Source organism: Dama dama, chromosome 18 (genome assembly GCF_033118175.1).
Source record: "Dama dama isolate Ldn47 chromosome 18, ASM3311817v1, whole genome shotgun sequence".
NCBI lineage: Eukaryota > Metazoa > Chordata > Mammalia > Artiodactyla > Cervidae > Dama > Dama dama.
In genome coordinates, this window is record NC_083698.1 from 36,600,955 (window position 1) to 36,625,225 (window position 24,271).

Consider the following 24,271-nt stretch of genomic DNA (forward strand, 5'->3'; position numbering starts at 1 on the left):
TCAACTTATAGATCAATTTTGTTTCTATTAAGTCACTTTTTTATTTTTCTCCTCCAACTTACTGAAAATTCTTTTATTTGACCAATATCCTCCCGTAGACTTTTCGTGTTAATAACCTTGAAGAAAGTGGTGTCTTGTGTTTTTATTTCTCTAATCTGATACTGTTTTTGATCTTCTTTTTTTATAACTTGTGGAACAATACTAGTTTGCCCTGGTTTTTTAGGAGTAGTAGTAAATATGTAAACATTTTTGTTTTAATTCTTTTAGGAATTTTATGAGTCTAGAAACTTCCCGTGCACTTCCTGTCCTCTCTCCCCCATCTTCCACACACATAAATAAAGCCATGGGGATATTTGATGTATAAAACAATATTGTGTAGTTGTTATAAAATGAACTTGGAATCATGTATTTTCCTCCATCCTGCCAGTTAAAGTCGTCTTGAAGATTCATTTTCCAGATCAGTAAATTGTGGAAAAGAATAGTATTTCATTTAATCCAGTGGGTTGATTAACTGAGACAAGGATTGTAAAATGTTTTGTATATTGCCTAATATCAAGTAATAACTTCAGTGAATATTATTGTTCTACTAAGGATGATGACACTGGAGATAACTGAAAATATTAAAAGATGCATATGTATCATCACTAAATCTAATGGAAGAAGGAACGATCATTTCTTTACTACCCTTCAATAGCTTCATAAGAAAGATTCAATATCTAAAAGTCATTTAGCTCTTTCTTCCTTTCCCTGGTGGATATAGTTGTTTTTCTAAGCTTCAGTAATATTAAGTAATTAGTATCTGAGATAAATACTGTAACAATAGCTTAATAAGAACTGCTACTGCTAGTCCTGCTGTTTAGTCACTCATTTGTGTATAACTCTTTACAAACTTATGGACTGTAGTCTGCCAGGCTCTTCTGTCCACAGGATTCTCCAGGCAAGAATACTGGAGTGGGTGGTTATCTCCTTCTCTAGGGGATCTTCCTGAACCAGGGATGGAACCTATGTCTCCTGCTTGGCAGGCAGATGTTTACCACTGAGCCACATGGGAAGCCCTTAATCAGAAGAGTAATATGCTCATCATACATTTGGATGTAGACATTGCATTAAATTCCTGATATTACCAATTTATCTTAAACATACTCTACTATGGAAATACTTGAGTGTTATGTAGTATTTCAATCATGTTTCATTATTAAAATTTATTTTTTAAGAAATGTTTTTAAAGTTTTGATGTTAATAATTTGGCATAAATTACTAATTTTAAATTAAGATTTTCCACTTAAATGTCCTTAAAATTTATCATGTGGGTACTTTTTTTTGCCTAAAATTTTGCTTTTCACACACACATAACAAAATAAATAATTGTAGAGTGGAATAGATCAGACATTTGTGAAGAAGGGTATTGAATCACCACTGAATTTATAAATAGAGCCTAATGTTCTGCTGTTCTTATAAATTAACATAGGATAAAAAGTGATCATAATCAAGTCCAACTCTTTTTTAGAGATATATTGACAAAGGAAACAGGACATATACATGGACTCCTGTCAATGGCACAGATTACAGGTAATTAACCATATTTATATGTGTGCTTATAAAAAAATATTCAGTGTCTTTCACCTGTTTTTATATTCTGTTTTTCCAGTGGATGAATATTGTTTTTATATATTCTCAAACTGTTCTCAATGTAATTAAAATAGAAATATTATCCTTTCCAAAATTAAAATGCATTAAAGTTATACATTGTTATTTTCAAAATGGGTAAGATGGGGAAAAGCTAGAAATATAAAATTTAGAAATGAAAATTTGTATGGTATGCATATATTTGATATTTTGTATATTTATGTTATTAAAAGTTGACAAAATCCCCTTATTTTGTAGTCATGACCTTCACTGACTTCCTCATTTAAATTGTTATGTAGTTTACAGTACCTAAATTTAGGTTGCAGATTAACTTAAAACTTCTCACATCATCATATAATCTGATATAAAATGCTCAACTGACATAATTTAACCCCATGAGTAGAAATTCTGTAATATACTGATTCTTCCAGTTGACTGGACTTTGAAAAACTGGACAGACTAATACCTTAACATTTCTTGGAAATTTTTCATTCTTCAACACTTGCTGAGCGTTTTGTTTGCTTGCTCTAACTTTAAAGTCACCTCTTTCCCTGTGGTCCTGCTTCCTACATACAGCCTCATAATACTGAAGCTGATCCAATTTATGTCCTTCTTATCCATTCTTTCTTCCTCCTCCTCCACATCCCCACCTTTGGATCTCATGTCACCAGACAATACCGCCTACCATTCCTCCTTTAAATAGTCATCCCCTTGTCATTTCAGGGATTTTGATTCCTGGTCTGGTTGCCACCCTCTCCTCCATCACGTGGATCACTGTTTCTCAAACTATTTGGGACATACCCACAGTTATATAAAACAAAAATTGTTTACTAAAATAAACACTAAAAGATGAAAAGTCAAATGGACAACAATTTTTAATGGATTTCATAGACATAAAATTAGTCTGTCAGATTACTATAAATATTTCTAAATGCTTACTCTCATTTTCTATATGTAACTAATCATGACCTGGTAATGGGTGGTTTGCAAATGGGCCAGGTTCCCTGGACATACTTTAAATACCACTGGCATAGATGATTTTTCTAGTGCCTGGACTCTCGGTTTTTCTGTCTCCTCCCCTCTGATGATCTTGTCAATCCCCAGTCTTAGCTACCTGCTTCAAAGTCATGTCCTGCAACTCTAACATTCAGACTGCAAGTCCTTCATAGTCTTAATTTGAGATTTTTTTTTAATCCAACTGTCAGATGACTACATTTTAGCCTTCCTTCCCCTCCTTCTGATAGCCCAACTGCAGCAATCCTTTGACTCAGTTGAGACCTGAAATTTATCAACTCCTGAGACCTTTCATTGTTCTTGCCTTCCTCATGTGCATGTACCCGTTATTTCAGCATCAATTCATTGGATCTTATTACGTTCACTCTCTTATATTAATGCCATCAACTCATACTCAAGTATGGCAAAGAGTAGTTTGACCAATTTCAATCCTAGTTAAATTATTACCAGTACCACACAGCTACAGATGGGAGAAATAAAATATTCCTTGACTGATCATGTCTAAAACCTCTAAACCTCAAGTAGACTTCAGGGGTGCCTACTGATCTCAATAGTCCAATAAATTTAGGAGGCTTCTAGATGACTTTTGATAGCTTCACTACTTAAACCCATCTCTTTCCCATCCATTTTCTCTGTTGATCTGAAACTCTATTTTGCTCAGTGAAATAGGAAGCAATCAAAAGAGACCTTCTACCACCATAGACCGTAACTACTTGCATCTATTTCTCCGTCTCCTATCTCTATTTCTTTTCACAACACAAGGGTCATATTTCACAAGAGTCATAGTATTAATACTTGAGTTATATTGTTTCATTTCTCTACCCACAATACTCCAAGAATTTGCTGTCTTAATATCTATAAAATCTAAGGTTTGCTACAGCCATTAGAAGCCTTACATCATCTGACTTCATTTACCATCAGTTCTCTGAAGTTGTCATCTCAGATTCTTTCCTCAACCACCTTCATCTCCATCCTCCTTGCTGCTCCTCATAAATCTGGAACCACTCTGCCTCAGGACCTTTGTACCTGAACTTATTTCCCTCTAGGATGTAAAGTGCCTCATCATTTCACATTATATATATGTATGTACACATGCACACATATATATATATGAAGCATATATAAAGAAATTTATTTCTACTGTTTATTGTTTGTCTCCCCCTCACTGTTAAGTTCTAAGAAAGCAACATTCTAAGACTGTTAAATTCTGAGATTCTAAGATTGTTGCCTGCTTCATTTACTTTTGAATCCTCAGATTATAAGACAGAGGAACACAGTAGACATTCTATATATCTTTAGACAGTTAAGTATTAGATTTCAACTTGTTTCTGTCAAATTCAAATAATAGTGTCCAAACCTCCACTGAAATATTCAAATATGAAGGATTCTTTGACTACATATTAATGTATGATTACTATGTAGCCTAATTAATAGGCTGTGGTAGACTCAACCATTCATTTCTTAATAAAACCAAACTATATTCCTCCTGCCTCTGCCTCAGAGCATACAGCTAACTTTGCCGGAGAATCTAGAGTACTGGGATTCTCTTAAAGCTGTAATATTATCACAGGAGACCATTGCCTTTTGTGTTGCTAGGATGGCATGCGGACTCAGTCTAGAAGAGGAGCCCATGGATAGTAATGTCATGATACACCACTACATGCCAATATTTCTCCATTGTTTTAGTTTTTCACATAATTTTGAATCTACTGAAAAATACCAGTATGACTGTTTTACTTGTATGTATCTCTTGATTCCTCTCATTGCTATTGGGCATTTCTTTATACATATACCATCTTTATGTATCAGTATATACATAGGTCATTTTTTTCCTTTCTGTTCCATGGTTATTGCCAGCTGGATTTTTTGGATAAACTTGACAAAGGGTGTGATAGCCAAGAGGAAATCTGGGAGTCCTGTCTCTTTAGAGATGACTTCATGATAGGAATGTGCTCTTTGCCTCTCTTGGTTAGACAAATAAATTCCAAGTTAGAAAAATGGTTTCTTTTTGACCCTGACAGTGAGTCATTCTGATGGTTGGTCCTACTGCAGTCATAATTACACTCTGGGGGAATTATAAATTATTATCCTTAAATGTTTTTAATAATCTCACAAATGTCTCTGATATTCCTCCCCTTCCCCTCCTACCCCCAGTCGTAACTCAGGTAACCAGATTAATGTTCTTTTCTTCAGTTTTGAGTATTTCTCTCCTTGTTCACAGAACTTTAGTCTCTTCCCATTTTCATTCGAGTTCAGACTTACAATCTTGAAATTCACATCATGCACCTCTTGCCTAACCTTTCTGCCCTGTCATTTCCCCCACTATCCTCCCCACAGTAACCACTATTCTCTGAGAAAGCTTCAACTTCATCATCTTTGAATGTTTTCTTCACACATTCCCTTCACAAATCTATAACTTTGGGATAGATTAAATTTATTTTCATTGTAAGTACTCCCTTGAATCTCTGTACAAAGAAATTCACAAATAACAAAGTAGAACAAAACATTATATCTGAGTTGAAAAAAATGGAAGTGTTTTTATGTGATGTATGAGATATCAAATTTTACTTAGTAATTTCTGTCTCCTTAAGCTTTGATATAACTTGATATAACATATTTTGAAGCATAGAAATTATTTTAATAGAATATTTTCTTTTTAATGAAGAGTGATTTTATGGTGCTATAAATGATGGAATAGAAAAGTGTGTTATATTCCATTTAACTAAGTTAACCATGTTTATGGGAGTTGCAAAAATATTGCTTGGGCTGTACCATCCATCTGGTGGCCACTGCCTTTATTAGATTTTAATCCCTTGGAGAAAATAAAGCAGCCTTAGTCTATTGGATTTATATGGAGAAAGACAACAAAGACTGCATATGGCAGCATCATTGACTTGGAATGTTGATTAAAGATCTTATCTGCTATAGGTTGAAAAAATAACTATTGCTTCAAGACAAAAAATATTGTGTATAACTATATGTTTCTATAAAATAAACTATAGATATTATTAATAATAGCAACCTGAGATTTGCAGGCCAATAAAATGTATATTTGATATGTCAATTTTAAAATTTCTGTTGTGTTCCTCATGGGTTTCCGCACTAATTTTTATGGTACATGAGCTGTAACCCGGGCTTGCAGTGTGACACTGTAGCAGCCACATGATATATTGTTATCAGTTTTAATTTGAAGTTTCTCTTAGTAATAAATGCTGATGGGGCATTAAAATGTCCTTATTTCCCTTGAGAGGAATTTGTGGGAGACAGTCTTCAAATGCTAATTCTGTGCTACATTTTATAAATGGCAAGTGAATCATGAAAGGTCATCTTACTTTCAGACTAATTGCATTGGTTTTTTTTTTTTTAATTTTAATCTCTTCTTCTACTTTAAAGGAAGTTACCTTTAAAATGAATGTAGAGATTTTCATTAGATCTACATAACATTTTGTTTCTCTGACCTTTACCCATAAGGGAAGTCTATGAATTACTTAATGATGGAGAAAGATTTGGGAATTGGAGGTAACAAGCATCTAATTATTTTGCTATCTTGACTGCATAATTAAGTTGTAGCAAATCAGCCCTTGCTTTTTTCCTCTTCATGGAATGAATTTTTAACATATATTCATAAGAAGAAAAACCTGGAATTTTATATTTTGTCCTGTTCAATATTGTTCATTAGAAATGCATAACGGGATTACAGTTTGGGCATCTGTATTCAGAACCTGGGGAACATGAGGCTTGAGTGATGTAAAAGATGATCTTCTACAAATACTTAGGAATCTCAGAAGCCTAGAAATGGACACATTTTTCTGCGTATTGCTAAATTGGGTGTTCAATTGTAAAAATGAATCTGAACAACTCATTTGGTCACTTTAATCAAGCATCACTTTTTTAAAATTTTTTAAATTATAGTTTAATTGAGAATCTTGAGATTACCTTATTTTGGGCATTAGTTTCCTTCTGTACTCAAAGGATAGCAAAGGTCATTTGCAACTGTAAGTATGGATAAGGAATAATTATGTTCTGCTCATGTGTATCAGCCATTGTGAGAGTAGAAGAATTGCATGTATGCAATTGTTACGGGAAACTGCGTAATATTCTGATTCTTTTAACAATTCTTGTGTGTATGTTCATTAATTGGCATCTTCAAAATTAGTAGGGTTACCTGCCTGTCTGTTTTTTAATTTGTACAGTCATATTAAGACAAGGTTGGATGACAAGCTTGACAGTCTTTGTGTCTAAAATGTTCTAAATCTTGCTAAAGATTTGCACTGGAGATTTCCTTCAATGTGTACATCTACCATAAGACTAGAGTACCCCCGTGGCTCTTGTAAACTATAAAAATCGCGATGTTTCTCCTATTGGATCTAATAACAATCTACCAAATGATATGGGATATCCACAGTTAATGAACTTGAAATAAATACAGTTACACTGTTGGGTAAGAACCAAAGGGATGAGCAAAGGAATCCGAAATTCCCCTTCAAAAGACACGGGGGAAATCACAGAGAGATGAGTTCTATAATAGTAGGTATTTAATCCTTCAAAAGAAAATATTTCAAATGATTTTATGCATTGTATAATACTACTTCTTACATTTGTTATTGTTAATAGTGTACATTTGCTAGCAAGCACTGTTACGTTATGTATAATTCATTAGGGAGGGTATAGCCAATGTGCGTGATGCAATTACTTTGCCTAAACATATCCCTACTATTCTATTTTTTTTTTTCACAAAGTATTTTAATATACTTTTCTGGACATGTAATACCCATGACATTTTCTTCAGCTAATTTATGGGCACCCTTAGTAGCTAATTTGCCCTGTGTCTGTTCTGATTCCCTACAATGTAGAGTACTGGACAACTCTGGATGGCAAGACAAATTAAGTACCTTATTTGCTGAAAGCATTTTCCTGTCAAAGTAATGTCTTTTCCTTCCCATGAGGAAGATCTTTGGATTTCCCATGAACTTGATGTGTCTTTTTTTTTTTTTTAAGTTATGTTTCATTTTTGTTTGTTTGTGTTTATGCTTCTCTTGTTTCTATTGCAGTTTGGCCTTGGTATTACCAACCTACAGTTTTTACTATATAAAAGCCAAAATAGAAGAGACAATAACTCAGGCCAGATGTAAGTACTGTGAAAGTGACTTCAGGGTCTATTTGTTATCTCCTAGTACCAGAGGTTTAAATACGTCTAGACTTTTGAATACCCAAGGCTTATACCTTTTAGTAGGTGTTATTACCAAATCAACAGCAATGATTCTAACCCATTCCAAACATGCAAGGAACAAGAAATATTCTACATGGATAGAATATGAGCAGGTACTCCAGTCTCCCTGGCAGTCCCCACCCCTCCGCCCGCCTCGCCTTGTGCTCGTAGAATCACTGCGGCGCTGTGTCCTCTGTTGCTGTTGTTTGAAGGGTCTGCTAACTGGCGCAAAATGTCTCACATAGTCTCTGCTCATGGCACTCTGCTAGTAAAGTTCCTTCTTTTTTTTTCCTTTATTTTCTTGTTTTTGCATTCAGCAAAAATGATATGCTCCACATCTGCGACATTGTTTGAATAAATTGCACTGGTCTTTGGCTTGGCTTTAGCGATTAACTCCCTTCTAATTATCCAAATTAATGTCTTCAGTAACCTAAATGGACTAGCTTTTTTTAAAATATCATTTGGAATGTGGAGTAATTATTAACAGTAGCACATATTTCAAGTCATTATTAATCTTTGTTTTGGGTGACTAGATTTAGCAAGGTAAAATGACCATCATATCCTTTACATATCACTCAATTATTCCTGACCACCAAAATTTTTCCTATGATATAAAGTAAAATATATATATGTATATATATATATGTATATACTTTTTATATCTGACCTTACATGAACTACAATTTCTTTTGTTTCTATGTCAGTTCTTTTTTTGCTCTCCGCAGTCCTAGTTCTCATTGTAAATTGTGGTAATTTAGACATTTATATTTCTAGTTTCACTTGATAGATATGATGGTCTTTTAACAACCACTGACTTTGCATGAGCTAGTTCTTCACTTGATAAATGAGGGGATGACTAGTGGGTCTTTGATGATTGGTAAATGCTTCTGTGTATAGGCTAGCATCATTGGGATTGCACTTGAATTAGCCACTTTGCAAAATAGACCCTTGAAATAACCACAGTACAGAGGGGGTGCTCTAGTAGTAATTGACAGGACATACTTTCCGGTCTTCAAAAATAGTGTCTTTTTTTTCCAGAACTACAGCTGTACATAAATAAACCTTTGATCTATGCACAATATTTTTATTCAAGAAAGTCATTGAATAAAATATTGTTTGTGACCCCCTTTGCTTTACCCTCTTTTTTTTGTTTGTTTCCCTGCTTTCTCTTTCTGATGGATTTTCACAGCCAAAAAGGGCAGAATGAAGGGCAAGTATTTTCTTGTTGCTCAATTTCTTTTTCTTTAGTACACTTGACATTTCCACTGATATTTCCATTCCTATTGGATATTATCCTCTGTGCTTCTCATTTGCCAGATTTTCCTCCATGATCACTCAGACCTTACTAGCAGAAAAGGGGGAAAGAACACGCTTGTGTTCTCATATAAAACCTGTTTTACTTTCTGGTTTTTTCCTAAACTTAGATACTTGTGTGTTTATCCTTCCACTTACTAATTCATACTAATATGAAGAATGGCGTTAATTCACTAGGGCATTAATGGGTTTATTGAAATCATTTTATCATAATATTGGTAAAATATTTATGTTGATATTTTAAATTAATACCTCTGGTGTAACATTGACCCAAGTCATTTTTTAAAGGATATCTTGGTTACGGTAGGGTTAGTTAGTAAATGGGAAAATTACAGACCTAGCATTGTCTTTGATATAACCGTTGTAATCCATGTTATAAAATTAAAATTGATTTTATTACTGTGAAGAATTGGGGAATCTTTTTATGTGTTTCAATTTAGGATGAAAGTGTATGTTTTTCCTTATTAGGTTATCTTTCTAATGCCTTATTGACATCACATCTCAGGATGCATATTCCAATTGTTATCTAACCCTATAATATTATGTTTTCAGATTCAGAAACTCTGAAACCAGATAATTTTGAAGAATCTGGCTATACATTCATAGCACCAAGGTAGGTTTTGTTTTCTTTTGTTTTCTTTTTTAAGACTCATTGTGGATGTACAGGCCTTCAAGAATAGGTCAGAGTTGGGGATCAAGACTGCTCTGGGTTATGCCATGTCAAATTATGGAACCAAAGGAAACAATAAGTTTAAAACTGAAGGAGGATTCTGTTCATTCATTCATTCACCCATTCAGGTACTTAGCAGCTGCATTGTGCTAAACAGTATGCTGACTTGGGGATCCAGTGGTGACTAGGACAGATGGAGGTTCTGTTTTTGTTGGAGCCAACAGTGTATTCAACAAACATGAAGAGTTGAGTATTTGCATTTGTGACTGTGTATTCACATACAGCTCTGCATACATACACACATACAGATAGATATGTACAGATATATACATGTATGTGTGTGTATACACACAAGAATGTGTATATCTCAGAGCATGACTAACCTCATTATTGATTTAACACAAATTTTGGGAAAATATATTTGAATATAGTGAGATTTTCTGACATAATTTTTAAGATGAGCATTCTTTTTCCTCCTACACAATTTTACTTCTTTTTTATACAATCCCCCTTTCCCTATCTCTATACACCTTCATCTCTACCTCTATTTTCATATAATTATTTGGGACTCCATTCATGAATCCAAGATTATCCTTTATTTCTATTTCCTTCCTTAGTTTTTGATTCCCAGTGTCTAGCAGACACATGTAATAGTACACATCAACATAATTTCTATTACCCTAGGCTAAATTATTGAATAAAATACATTCAGATGCTTGTAGTATTCACTTCTCTCATTTTCCCTTCTTAAAGAAACTCCTTTCAGAAGGTTCCTAAAAATTGGTCTCAGTTATTCTTCCTCATTTTATTTCTACATAAGCATATCTGAATTTTCTCTTCTGGAAAATAAGGAGTATATACATATATATATGTGTATACACATATATATCTTTTTCAGAAATCTGTGCTAACAAAGCATATTCCTGCTTTGTGACTGACCACCCTGGAGCAGCTTTCTTGCTTGGATTTCCTTCAGTGTGACCACTGCTAATCCCATCTCTTGAGACACTTGCCACCTCTTGCTTGTTGACACACTTTTCCAGTTTTCTCCCTCCCTCCCCAGCTGCATGCTCAGTCCTTCTCGTGCACCTCACTCACTTGAGCTGCTGGCCTCGTCCCTCTTATCTTCGTATTGTGCATCGACAGATACACCACAGACCCTCAAGTATTCTATGCTTTGGTTTGAGCTGACAGCTCCCAAGTCTCCAGGATGGTCATATCATCCAGAAACACGATAGACATAATATGTGGTTTATTGACCTTACGTTAGAAGATCAAACAGTATACCTTTTTTAGACTTCATGTATACCCTACCTATTTCAATATGAGACATTCATGTTTGTGGAACCTGATAGGAATCTCTCTTCAAGGTGCTTCAAATTCATTATCTCCTGAACATTTGGCTTCTTTGGGGGAGCTCTTCTTTCCATGTTGCCTCAGTAACAAAAATACTGTCCTCCCTAAATGCCAGTCTTGAAAGCTGATAGATATAAAGAAAGGGAGCAAAGATGTCTAACTTCTGGTCAATCAATAAGTCTTGCCAAGCAGGATTTATCTTATGAGTATCCAGTATGCCTGTCAGACTATGCTGCTTTTGTTCAGGCCAGTGTCTTCTCTCACCTCAACTAGTAAGGCTGCCTCCTAATTGATCTCCCTGCCTCCAGTCTCTCTCCCTTACTTCCCATTTCTGTCTCCTTTTTGAGGCTAGAGGGAGTTTCTAAACTTTCAATAAAGTTTTGGTTCTCATCTGCTAAATACTAGCCAGTGGCTTAGCACTGTCCTCATGATGATCTGCTCCGCACAGGACGGCTTTCAAACGTTCTGTCCCTAGATACCAGTTTACCGGTGTGGCACCCTATGCTCTCACTCAGGGGCTGACAAACTGGCCTTCAGACTGGCTGCCTGTTTTTACACATGAAATTTTACTGGAACATAGCCATGGCCATTTGTTGAGGTACTGCCTCTGGTTGTGACCTGGACCTTTTCAGCCCATAGAACGTAAATCACTCACTTTCCTACCCTTTAAGAAGCAGTCTACCAACCTCTGCTTTAAAGTCCAGCCACACTAAACTTTTCATAGTTCCTAAATGCGTTTTATCCTCCTTACATTAATCTTCTATTCTGGATCGAACACGCCCACTACCAGTCCTTTCCAGACTCCAACTTCACAGCTTCTCCACCTGGGAATTTCTTTCCTGTCCTCTCTGGATTAGACATCCTTGCTGACTGCCCCACAGTCCTATATTTCCCGTACTAGAGCCCTGGCCACATTTCATTTTACTTACTTTCCCCAACCGAGACATGATGGCATCTCTTTGGCTTACCATTCAACATTCAATATCACATCTGCTGCCTGGCACACAGTAGTGGCTTCGTAAAGATTTGGTGACTGGAGAATCTATAAATATATGAAAAGTATTTTTAAAATCATGTTAATAATGCATGCAATCTTATAAGCAATTTTTTGCTACAAGTAACTTTGAACAACTGCTAAGACTAGTTGGAGATGGAAAGCAGAACATTACTATATAGCACAGAGATGAAATGGCATTGAGATACGAGTGTGCTCTGTTGATGAGACTCTCCCTCCATCTCAGATCTGTGATTTTCTCTGGGTAGCTTCTTGACTCATTCCTCTTAATTTTTAAATAGCAGACCATGCAGATTGGCTTTTTCAACTTCACCCTTAAACAAGGTAGAAAGCATGGTAAATGTCCAAGTACTCCCAGAGAGGATGAATAGATCTCCCAATCCCACTTTGTAGGCAATGGATTTTGTTTAGTTCAGCAAAGATTAGCATATGGACCATTACTGCAGCCTTAGGTATGTTCAGCATCATGGCTGGAAGAGTAGAATTTGCCTGTATATTTAGGGAAAGAGTAAATACCAGAGAAAGAAAGACACATTGTAGCTTGTAGGATAAATCAATGAGTGTCTCCCTCAGTTAACATATTAAGCCTTTTACATGCTATGATTACATTTACCCCTCAGAAGAATATAATAAATTAGTACTATTATCCTATTTCACAGATTAAGAAACAGTTTTAGAGGTGGTAAATAATATGGGATTTGAATCCATTTCCTTGCTACTCTAAGGTATAAATATCTACACTGAATATGTAAATACTTAGGGAATTTCAAAAGAACATCCAGTACAGCTGAGCAAATATTTTTGTAGGGAACATTTCCTGGGAAAGTGGGCATTGAATGTATATTCAAAGATTTGTGGAAAATAAACTGATAAAAATAAAGAAAAAAAATTGGTGAGGAAAGACAGACATGTTACCCAGGATATCAGGCATATGTTTTTGTCACTGTTATTAATGGGGAACAGTGAAGCAAATTAGAACAACACTATCAGAGTCTGTTTCCCAGATATTCATTGTCATGGCTGTTACTCAGATTTCCTGCATCTTAGTTTCTTTACTAGCAAAATAGTGCTAACAATTATACCTGTCTATATATAGAGTTTTTATAAGCTTTAAATGAGATAATACCACATGTAATATATACTTGTAAGTATATTACTTAAGTAATACATACTTAATATAGTTCTTGGTAAGAGATGAGCTCTAAATAAATATTAGTTATTATTTATGGTTCTAGTAGAGGTAGGAGGAGGAGGGAGTGCTATTTAACAAAGAATGTTAAAAAGCAGATATTTTAAAATAAAGGCAAAAGCTTGCAAATTTTAGAGGTAGACCATTTCTGTTAATTCCTAAATAATTATTCTAGTTGATCCTGATTGGTAGTCAGTTTTAACATTTCCTTCCGTCTTAAGACTACTGGAAAGGAAAGCATTAAGAATACAGATGCATGTAGCATTATTCTTCCCTTTATGAGAATTACCGTCAGAGGGATGAAACATGAATTAATTTTTCTATCTTTCTGGGATAATCAGAAATAAGAAAGCACTTCAAAGATATGTTGGAATGAGAAAGAAAGAAAAGTATGTGATCCCCAGTAGTTTAAGACTAATTTGTGATGTATGACCTATGTAAGTGAAATAGAATGAGAACAAGCAGTATTTTAGAAATAATTTGGCAAATTTCTAATACCAAAGATCTTTTAGTTTCAGAGTAATTTAAGTTACAAATTTCATTTGGTCAGAAACACAAAGTGAGCAAATGAGATTATATAGCTTTCAGATCCTGAAGGTATTTTTAGGAAATGGAAATGGGTCAAAACCTATCCAGAGGTTTCTCCATCTTGCTACCTAACCTTTTTTAGAAGGCAAAAAAAAAAAAAAAAATCCTCAGAAAAATAATGATCCAAAGCGAGTAAACCCGGTCTCTTATAGAAAAACAGAGCATCATAAAACGTTTACCAGCAAGTTTTCCAGCGCATCCTAAGGGGAAGTCAGCAACTGTGGTAACCACAGCATGTTTCCTGTCACAGACTTGCCTGGGGTGGTTCCTCTGGAACAAGAAGTGGTGATTATCTTGAATTTTCAAGCTCCCAGCCATGTGCTAAACAGTCATTAGGGTAACAGGCAACTGATGTTGCTGCTGTCTATGTAGCCACACATTCACACCTCGGATATTTAAGTCAGGCTATTGCTGCTTATTGCCTACTGCATGGTGGGTGACTTTCTATTGTCCGGGATCATTCTTATTACTGGACAACTCATTTTTCTGACCCAGTCAACACTTTGTTTTCTCACATTTCTGTTGTTTAATTTTTTTTTTTTTTTAACTTCTGCTCCTATCCTAATTCAGCTTCTCTCCTTAATAACAAGCTCCAACACTTTCACTGCTTTGCCTTTAGAATACATCAACAAGTCAATATCTTGAGACTAGTTCAAAATTGGGTATAACCCAGCCAGTGAGGATAAAAACAAAAGCAAAACATTATGACATTGTCTAAATTAATTGCTCAGAACAGCCTTCTGTTGATAGAGGTCGAACCTGCTTTTGGTTTGAAGCTTTGTGGGTATAAAAGCTCATGAAGTAAAAGTTTAAAGCACATTGTATATGGTGTTAAAACACTAATTTGGGATCCAAAGACTTGCTTCACCTCCGGGCTTGACCATTTGCCAGTTATGCGCCTTTGGATAAATCTTTACATCTTTGAATCTCAGTTTCCTCACCATTAAAGTATTAATCTCCTGGTAAAGTTATTTTTAGAATTAAATGAGCAAAGATAATGTTAGAAATGCCTTTTAAATAATAACATGGAACTTTAAATGATTTTATTGATAATTATTTAGTCTTTCTACAATATTTTACTTAATTAACTTCTACAATCTTGCCATCAGCTTCTATTTCTGTGTGACGCTACTTCAATATATTGGCCTTCTGACTTGCAGGCTAGTGTTATTTTCCAAAAAAGCATAACATTGTGGGAAGAAGTCGATTTTATCTCTGTCAAAAACTGAGTATTAATTATAAAAACTTTTTAAACCTTGCCTCCAAACTAAAATTTTCAGTGAGCCAAGAAGTGATGACATTCTGTTGCTCTCTGCTCCCTGAGGCTTTGTGTTTTAGATCATGGGCTTGCATCTGAAAATTTTTACTTTTTAATTGCGTTTTTGTCTTGAATATTTGATTGTTTGGTCTGTTAGTTGTATTAACCTAGTTATTATGATTGCAGTCTTCTTATATTTATGGGACCCTACATTTATTCTGAATTTTCAAAGCACTTCGGACAACAGTTTTCAAAGTTTGAAAACTTTGAAAAGTATGAAAAGCCCCATGGTTTCCAAGTACTCTTTCCAAGGATTCACAAGGACAAAGCTGTTTTCCTAACAGTGTTAAATGGCATTTGTCTTTTTCATCATATTGATATTTTCAGTGCTGTGACAGTACGAAAGCAGTGGTGAGCTGTTAGCACATTGGGAACCAAGGCAGGTGTACCAAAGCCTACTGGTAGTCAGTCTTCAATGCAAGACACTCACATTGGGGGAAAAGCCAGTGTCACTGTAAAATATCCTTGAGCATGTATCTTTTAATACTCTGAATAAAGAAAATGGAAATGTACTATATACTAGAGTAACTTGGCTGTCTCCAAACAAAAAAAGAAAGAAAGAAAAGTACTTATGTGATTGTTTGAATTGAGAGCTAAAATTGGAGCGTCTTGATTTTTTGTTTCATAAAATGTTTTATTAGAAAGAAGGAATGACAGATGAAGTATGGTTATTCAGACTTGGGATGGCAGGCATTTTCTCAAAAATCCATTAAGTGAGCCGTTTACTATGAAGAATACAACTGAAAGTAATTGTTCCCAATGACAAAATCTGAACTTTAAAACAGAAGTTAGAATTTTAGGAAAGATATATTTATTACTATAAGCAGGACTGCTTTGCAGTAATTATAGACTTATCTAATGAGATCAGGGATATAATTTATGAATGTGAATTTTCAGTATAGTATAATGAAATGTGTCATTACTTGAAAGATCTAAATTATTCACATTTTCCAAATAACCAATTTATGATGTGAGAAAATCATGGGTGGGTGAAAGGGGCACTCAAAATGTAAGATGGTGCATTGAATTTTAATATAACAAGGTAGAGAAGTTCCTTGGTATTGTTTCAGATTCTGTATCAACATTACAAAGCAAGAAATTACAAATAATCAAGTTTTAGTGTTATTTTAAAGCATAGTGACAGTTATCTGAGAAGACAAAATAATTCTGTCTCTTCCAACTGATTATCTATATGAGGACTAATGTTTCATTGTGCCAAAACAATCTTACAGTCAATTGAATGCAAAGGCATGTTTGTCTTCTATTAAGTCAGGAGTTACAGAAATTTGCCAATAAGCACATCAAGGACACTTGTTTTTACTATTTTCTGAAAATTCAGTAATTTCTCATAAAAGTGCTATCATGTGATGGATTTATTGAGATATTTAATAAATAAATGCTTTTTAATTTCTTGATATTAACTTCTAAATGTAAATTACTAACCTACAACATTCAATAATAGCTCAATCAGTAAAGAATCTGCCTGCAGTACAGGAAACCTGGATTTGATTCTTGGGGCGGGAAGATCACCTGGAGAAGGAAGAGGCAGCCCACTCCAGTATTCTTGACTAGAGAATCCCATGGACAGACGAGCCTGGAGGGCTGCAGTCCCTGGTGTCACAAGAGTCAGACTGGCTTAGTGACTTAACCACCAAACCCACAGGAATAACAGAAGCTAATTTTTATTGAGCACCTTTTGGTCCAGAGGTCAAAAGCTTAATATATATTGTCTATAATCTTTAGCACTTAATGAAAAAATATTGTTCTATTATAGAGATGAGGAGATGGAGATAACAGTTCAACAGCTTACAAAATCATGCACTACTAAAAAAATAAAATTAAAAATAAATTGTTTCCACGACCTATGATTGCTATGAACATTTTTTTTAAGTTTTGATTTTAACACCTAATATCCTAAAATATGTTTTTCAGAGATTACTGCAATGACCTTAAAATATCAGATAATAACACTGAATTTCTTTTAAATTTTAATGAGTTTATTGATAGAAAAACTCCAAACAACCCATCATGTAAGTATGCAATCATTGTTTCACTGTGTTTATATTCAAAGTGGTCAAATCTTGGTTCAGTTCAGTTTGTTGCTACTTTTTGAATTCAGTTTATTTACTTTTTGAATTTTTAATGGTAAAATTAAATAATTTAACTCAATTTTTTACATATATTAAAGAAATTTCATTCTGTTATTAAGTAAACTTTAATTTTCAAAGCCAGGTATTAAATACTTGCAAATGGTTAGCTGTAAATAAGATAGGCTTACCTTTACTCCTCTCAAATTTGAGAAGTTTAATTTGGAATGATCTTTTGAAGGTTTTTTCATTGCATTGTTCTTGGTATGTAGAGGGAAACACAACAGAATTTTATCAAGTGATTTATATCCTCCAATTCATACAATGAGTTTCAATATGGATAGTATAAGCACAAAACTAAATAAAGATATAACACCTAATCATTTTCTCTCTTCCTGATATTCTATTTTTATCACAGTAACTTAAAAAGTATGGATCTGTAATTCTCCAATTTTATGAAGTAAATCAAGTTGGAATAGATAAATTTTACTAGTTTTTAACCATTTTGTCTTTTAGATAAATATCCATCCTTTTACTATGAAACCTCATAGAGATTTATGCATTTTTGGCCCTTAAAACATTTCCAAATCTTAACTAGTCTTTTTTTCCTAAAAATTCCCTCCTTTTCATTCATTTTTCCCCTCTTTCTCCTTTCTCTCCCTTTCTTCCATCTCTTTTTTCTTTTTAAAATTATTTTTCCATCTATCAGGAAGGTTTAAACAAAGTATGGAATATTACTTCTTACATTTATCTCATAAGAAGAAATAACTACTACTGAGCACCTGTAACATGAGTTAGCCAGTTGCCTTAAAGAGCCACTCTGGAAACCTATCATGGGTGGATGAAGTCTGCATTGATCATGCCTGAACATAACTGATTTCAAAACTTTCTGCTAAGTGTGAGCTCACTAAGCTGAGCCTTTCCAATGTTATTATTTATTTCCTATTCGAAACTAATAGGCATTTCCAAGAGAGAACTAAAATAATAAGATTATTGAAATCCCTTTATAGGGTATCTCTCATCCCAGAGAAGTATAAATGTTTATACAAAATCCTTTTAGTAAAATAGCGATTTATGTTTTTCAATCTCTTCCTTTTTCCTGTCTCCCCTATAATTCTGTGGAAAATGTTTGAGATAATTATGTAATAATGTAAAGAATTGAGAACTTACTGGATTTTTTATCATAAAAAAGAGCTAATAGCTAATGAAACAATCTGTATTTTCCTCTGACAGTATTTTTGTAGGTTTTTCTCAATCATACTTTACTTCATTTATCAATAATCTGTTAAACCATCTCTAAAAGTAGGTATTAGTGATTGAAATGTAACTGACCTAAATGGTTTTTTAAGGGGGTACAGTCATGTTTAATTTTGCTTTAAGACACACTTAATCCATTAGTAAAATTACAATTCTCAACTTTAATTCACTAACTTACCTAAATGTATATGGTGTAGAGCAGTTGTTTTTTTTCATATTCTCCTTTATTTTTGGATTAAGTTAAAAATGAAAGATAGTGTATATGCATATAATGGTAAAGCTTAATACTAATCTCTATTGTGTGTAATCAGCTGCAGGAGACAGATTTCAAGATCCATTTTTAGGCTTAGAACATAATGAAAATATTAAAGAAATTATGAAATTACTTGCAACATTGACATATATATATATATATACTCCTTTGTTTTACCATAAAGTATTTAATAATTAAAAGGATTCAAGAATTAAAATATTCACTTTCCAAATGGATTATTTTTATAGTAATTATTTCTTTTAGTAATTATTTCTAAGATAATGTAATAGAAAACTTCCTAGAGTGAATTGAAATGAAGTCTAACGTGTGCATTAAGTTGATCCTTTAATCTTCAGTGTAAGACATATTGAGTTAAAATAATTAAAAGGAACTAAAATGTTTTCTAGCCTATCCATCCCCCAGCTCGTGTAGTAATACAATATTAAGTAAGACCATATATTCCTTATGTGAATAAAATGAAATCTTATCATAGGTGTGAAGTTTCAGAGGGTACTTCTAGGTTATTTCAGAGCTTTATTTATGGGTTTAGAGCAGAGGACCCAAAAAAAGGGAAGACAACATGTTTTGTTAAGAATGTGTATGAATTGCCCCTTGGTCCTCATTATCTCTTCCCACTACTACCTTTGTTTGAACTTGGGCTGATATGCTCTTCAGTTAATGTCAGAAATGACATCCTGAAGCGCATACTCTTTCATCAATACCAGTAGATTTCAAAGGCCAGTCTTGGAGTAGTGCTGGCCTGTGATGTGTTCTGTTCCTTGGCCAGAAAACAAACTATATTATATGGTTTTATAATTCTATGTAAACTTGTCTATGAAATTATGATGCTTTGAAATCCCTATCTTTTTGATAACATTTAGAAAATAACTTGCCTCATTTAGAATTGGCTTTTCCACTTCTAATTATGTCCATATCCTGAAAACTGGGAGGAAGAAGAACACACATAAAAATGCAGATAATTAATAAGGGTACATTTTTAAATTCATAGAAATATTATCCACTCTAAATTGCTTTGGAAATTTAAAAAAATACATTTGTATTGTTTCATTATTATCCTAATTAAACTATGTGCATATAATTAAACTTCTCCTTTTTCTGTGTTAGGCAACACAGACTTGATTAATAGAGTCTTGCTGGATGCAGGCTTTACAAATGAACTTGTCCAAAATTACTGGAGTAAGCAGAAAAACATGTAAGTATCTGTTCTTATTAATAAAAAGATATATATTCTGTATTTCAGTATAGCAACTCTAGGAAATTTGGGGGAAATTGGCCTCATAAATTTAAAGTTTATTATCTTTAATAACAATTTCTCAAGAAAACCATTTTGCAATTGTTGAATTTTTAGTATTGGGTGTATGTCAGGACTAACATCAGCCATTACTCAGCTTTACACATTTACACACCTCACTGTGAATAACCAGATTAAATTGGTGTGCTTTCATGTGTCTCAGTGTCTGAGGTAAAATAGGATCTCTAGTGAATGTTCAGTTAGCTTTCTCATAGCACTGCCCTACACCCAGTCAAGGAATTGAGGAATCTGATGATCGTTCTGTTCCAGTCTCTTCTCCACTCCATTTCTAATCAACCACCAAATGATAAATATTTTTTTCTAAAAAAGTTTTCCTCTCTTCTTCATTCTCAAGGTTCTAATGTTTTTCCATTTCTAAGAAATCACAGCAGGTGATTTTTCTGCCTTTAGTGCTTCTGACTTCTCTGCCCACAGCCCCTCCCCGTCTATTCTCCATGTAACACAGACTTGCCAGAGTCTCTCTTTTAAAACTGAGTCCTAATTTCAGGATAAAGGTGAAGCAGGCTCTCCAGCATGGATTTCAGGATCATACATGAGCTGACCATTCTTCAGAAGCTTATACTTGGGGTTTTACTTCCTATTGTTTCTCAGCTCGTGCCTTACGCTTTTGTGCACCAAACGCTACCACTCTCCACTAGCTTCCCCTCATATGTACTCATTGCTTTTCATGTGGTGTCTTCTCTATTAAGTCCCATTCTGTCTTCAAAATGCAACTGTATCATTGTTTCTTATGAAATGTCTTCCTCAGAGATCCTCTCTTTAACTGTTTCTTAGATATTTTAGCCTGTTAAACTGTAGTGTGCGTCTATTGATATATTTGTCTTGGCTTGCTTTGTCTTAGGAACCCATTTTATTTCTCTCTGTACCACCAACATCTAAATATAGTACAAAGACTCAGTTGAATGAAACTTTCCTTCTTCTGTCTTCTGTTTCAGCAAGGGAGTGAAAGCACGATTTGTTGTGACTGATGGTGGGATTACCAGAGTTTATCCGAAAGAGTAAGTTCAAATAACATCTGTAAAAGTTAGTACATTACAGAGGACTACTCAAAGGATCTGTGCATTACTGTGTTAGGAAGCTATTCTTCAGAGAAACTGATCACTATTAAATTAGAGTTTATTTAAAGTACTTGATTACTAAAAAACTCCGTTCTTGAAAAACATGCTATGATTCTTCAATTGTATTTTTCCTTGTCACCTATATTACAACATTTAAGTTTTAAAAGAGATTTTTCTCTTTGTAGACATAACTAACCTAGTTAAGTGAACATAATGTTATTATGAATATGACTATTGGCAATATTTGCATAGCACTTCATTATTTTCACTCATGTATGGATTTTTATCTGTGTTTATCTTCAGAAGAGTCCATAAAGTGAGCTCCGTAGGTTTTTTAATACTAATTGATTTACTAACTGACTTGTCCATAATTACTTGGCTAGTAAATGTCAGAGTAAAACTTGAAGTCAGCCTTTTCTGCTCCTTAATTTAACTCTGTGCTGATCTATTGCTTAGTAATGAATGTCATTTACACCATCAATTACCACTAACTTCCTTACCCGTACCAGAGATGCAGACATATCTGTAAAGTTCAGTGATGTCCACAAATGGAAAAGTAAGTTATCAAATAGATTAAAGAATAAAAATGATGAGCTACTTCCTCCTTAGGGCTGGAGAAAATTGGCAAGAAAACCCAGAAACATATGAGGACAGCTTCTATAAAAGAAGTCTAGATAACGATAACTATGTTTTCACTGCTCCCTACTTTAACAGTAAGTACTACTTTACAATTCATTCATCTCAATTCCCCTTTTTAAATAAATTATTGCTACTACCTGCTTTCCCCCCAAACAATATATTTTATGATAGTTGCTCGAACAGTCATTATTAATTATATACCATATGCATGACACTGGAAAGACTGAAGTATCCTTTTATTTGAGGAAGTAAAATGCATCTACAGGAAATCAGCCAACCAGTAATGTGAATACAGCATATCTACAGACATGCATGGTACAGTGAAACCTGTAGATAATCCCTAATTTCACGAACTGCAAATATAGTTTACTCTGCTTTAATCAGTATTAGTTGCATAATATTTGTACAAATAATTACTAATCTATATTTTAAAAATATTCTGTTGGGTTCTTTCCCTAAAGCTTTCTATTTTAATCCTCAGCCTTTCTAGAGGGGCTTATTACCATCATTTTAAAATATTTATTTATTTTTAATTGATTGATGATTGCTTTACTATTACCATCATTTTTACAAATGGGGAAACTGAAGTTCAGGGAATTTCAGTTTTTTCCAGTTCTTTCAGCAGCCTCCTCAATATTTCAGCAGGTATAAACCAGAGATTTGGTGTGCATCCTTTAACTTGTGAGAGTGATGCAGCCAAGCTAAATAAATTCCATTCCAAAGTCAATTAATGCAACCAATTCATGGACACTCCAATTAGCCTGGTATAAAAAGGAAGAAAAAGAGGAGACCACCCATTCCTTGATAACATATCTATGCTAGAATATTTAAGCAAAATACTGTTTTCCTGTATATATTAAAAGAAATGTAATATTATTTGATTTATCTAGAGCAGTTTGTTTTCCTTTTTTTTTTCTTTTAGAAAGTGGACCTGGTGCTTATGAATCAGGCATTATGGTAAGCAAAGCTGTAGAAATTTACATCCAAGGAAAGCTTCTTAAACCTGCAGGTAAGCATATATACTGTCCACATACACAGGGCTGAGATTAAATGTGACCTACTGTTTCTAATGTCAACTGGCAGTGCTTATCTGGAAGGCTATTAGTATGCTTCAGCCAAAATACAGTTAAAGACATGTGAGTTTGAAAAATAAAATGAGACACAGTTACCTATGAGATTGGGGATAAAATTAAATTGACACTATAAAGAGTTGACAAATTTTTCAAAGAAGTGTATATGTTTATACACTGTTGACACAAATTTATGGAGTCAATTTTATACTATATATCAAATTCTAAATGTTTGACTGATGTAGCAATCTCACACTAGAAATCTAACCTATAAAGTATTTCAAATATACAGACGTTGAGGGAATTCCCTGGCAGTCCATTGGTTAGGACTGCATGCTTCCACTGTACAGGGCACGGGTCTGACCCCTGCTTGGGAAACTAAGATCTCACATGCCAGGTAGCAGAGTAGATATCACCAAGGATGTGAATGTCTATAATATTTTAATCATAAAAAGTTGTTTCCATCATTGAGAAAGATAAATTATGTCTTATCTATATTATATCTGTTAAAAAGTAGGGATCTTTTTTTTAAAAGCTTAGAATAAAGAATATGAAATTTTTGGTAACTAAGTCAAGCAAATGCAAAAGTTCTTAAAACTGAGCATCAGTGGGAGTTAGAAGTGGGCTAGAGTAAACAGATAAATAAAAATTAAGGAAAAAAGTATCATGTAAATCAGTGTTGTTAGAATTCTATAAAGGGTTTAGAGAGGCAGACTGAGAAAGCAAATAAATCCCGTTCTGCTCCTGAGGGCAGTTTTAGCCCTCAGTGGTTCAGCTACATAGATTCACTCTCACTCATGCAGTGACTAACGCATCTGCTCCTTCCTCCATTCACGAGGAGGAATCTTGCTTATTTACTCACCCAGTCTTACTCTTTCAGTCTCTCATTCACGTGCCCTTTTCTACCCACTCACCTACCTGCTCATCCACTCATTTATCCACACTTCAGCAAACATTTCTTCAGCAACTACTGCATGCACTGGTTAGGTTAGGGAAGCCCCTTCAAGCTCCCCCTTCAAATGACTTCATTTTTATAAATCTATTCCTGACACTATCAATTTTTTAAGTTTATTGTATTAATTGGCAAGCTGTAGAAAATAAACTATGAATATGAAGAAGTTTATGTAATAGTTTAAGAGCTATTAATATTACTTCTTAATGAAAACCTCAAGGAATATATCTCTAATTTTAACATTATATTCAATTTAATGCTATTTTATAAATTACCTAAATTATCATATAGCAAAATATATATCTAGCTAATTAGATGTATAA

The 24,271-nt window shown here is 34.0% G+C and overlaps 1 protein-coding gene across 5 annotated transcripts in view; it reads left to right on the top strand.

Annotated features, from left to right (window-relative positions):
* The window catches only part of CACNA2D1 (calcium voltage-gated channel auxiliary subunit alpha2delta 1), a 513,972-nt gene that overhangs the window by 460,762 nt on the left and 28,939 nt on the right, over window positions 1-24,271 (top strand). For 3 of the 5 annotated variants that reach the window (XM_061165139.1, XM_061165136.1, XM_061165137.1), the window contains exons 21-29: window positions 1,508-1,569; window positions 7,692-7,768; window positions 9,039-9,059; window positions 9,716-9,776; window positions 17,232-17,329; window positions 20,022-20,109; window positions 21,165-21,227; window positions 21,897-22,000; window positions 22,849-22,935. In XM_061165139.1, the coding sequence (XP_061021122.1) occupies window positions 1,508-1,569; window positions 7,692-7,768; window positions 9,039-9,059; window positions 9,716-9,776; window positions 17,232-17,329; window positions 20,022-20,109; window positions 21,165-21,227; window positions 21,897-22,000; window positions 22,849-22,935 (661 nt within the window). The remainder of the gene's footprint in view (window positions 1-1,507; window positions 1,570-7,691; window positions 7,769-9,038; window positions 9,060-9,715; window positions 9,777-17,231; window positions 17,330-20,021; window positions 20,110-21,164; window positions 21,228-21,896; window positions 22,001-22,848; window positions 22,936-24,271) is intronic. The other 2 variants (XM_061165138.1, XM_061165140.1) reach the window with 1 other exon arrangement.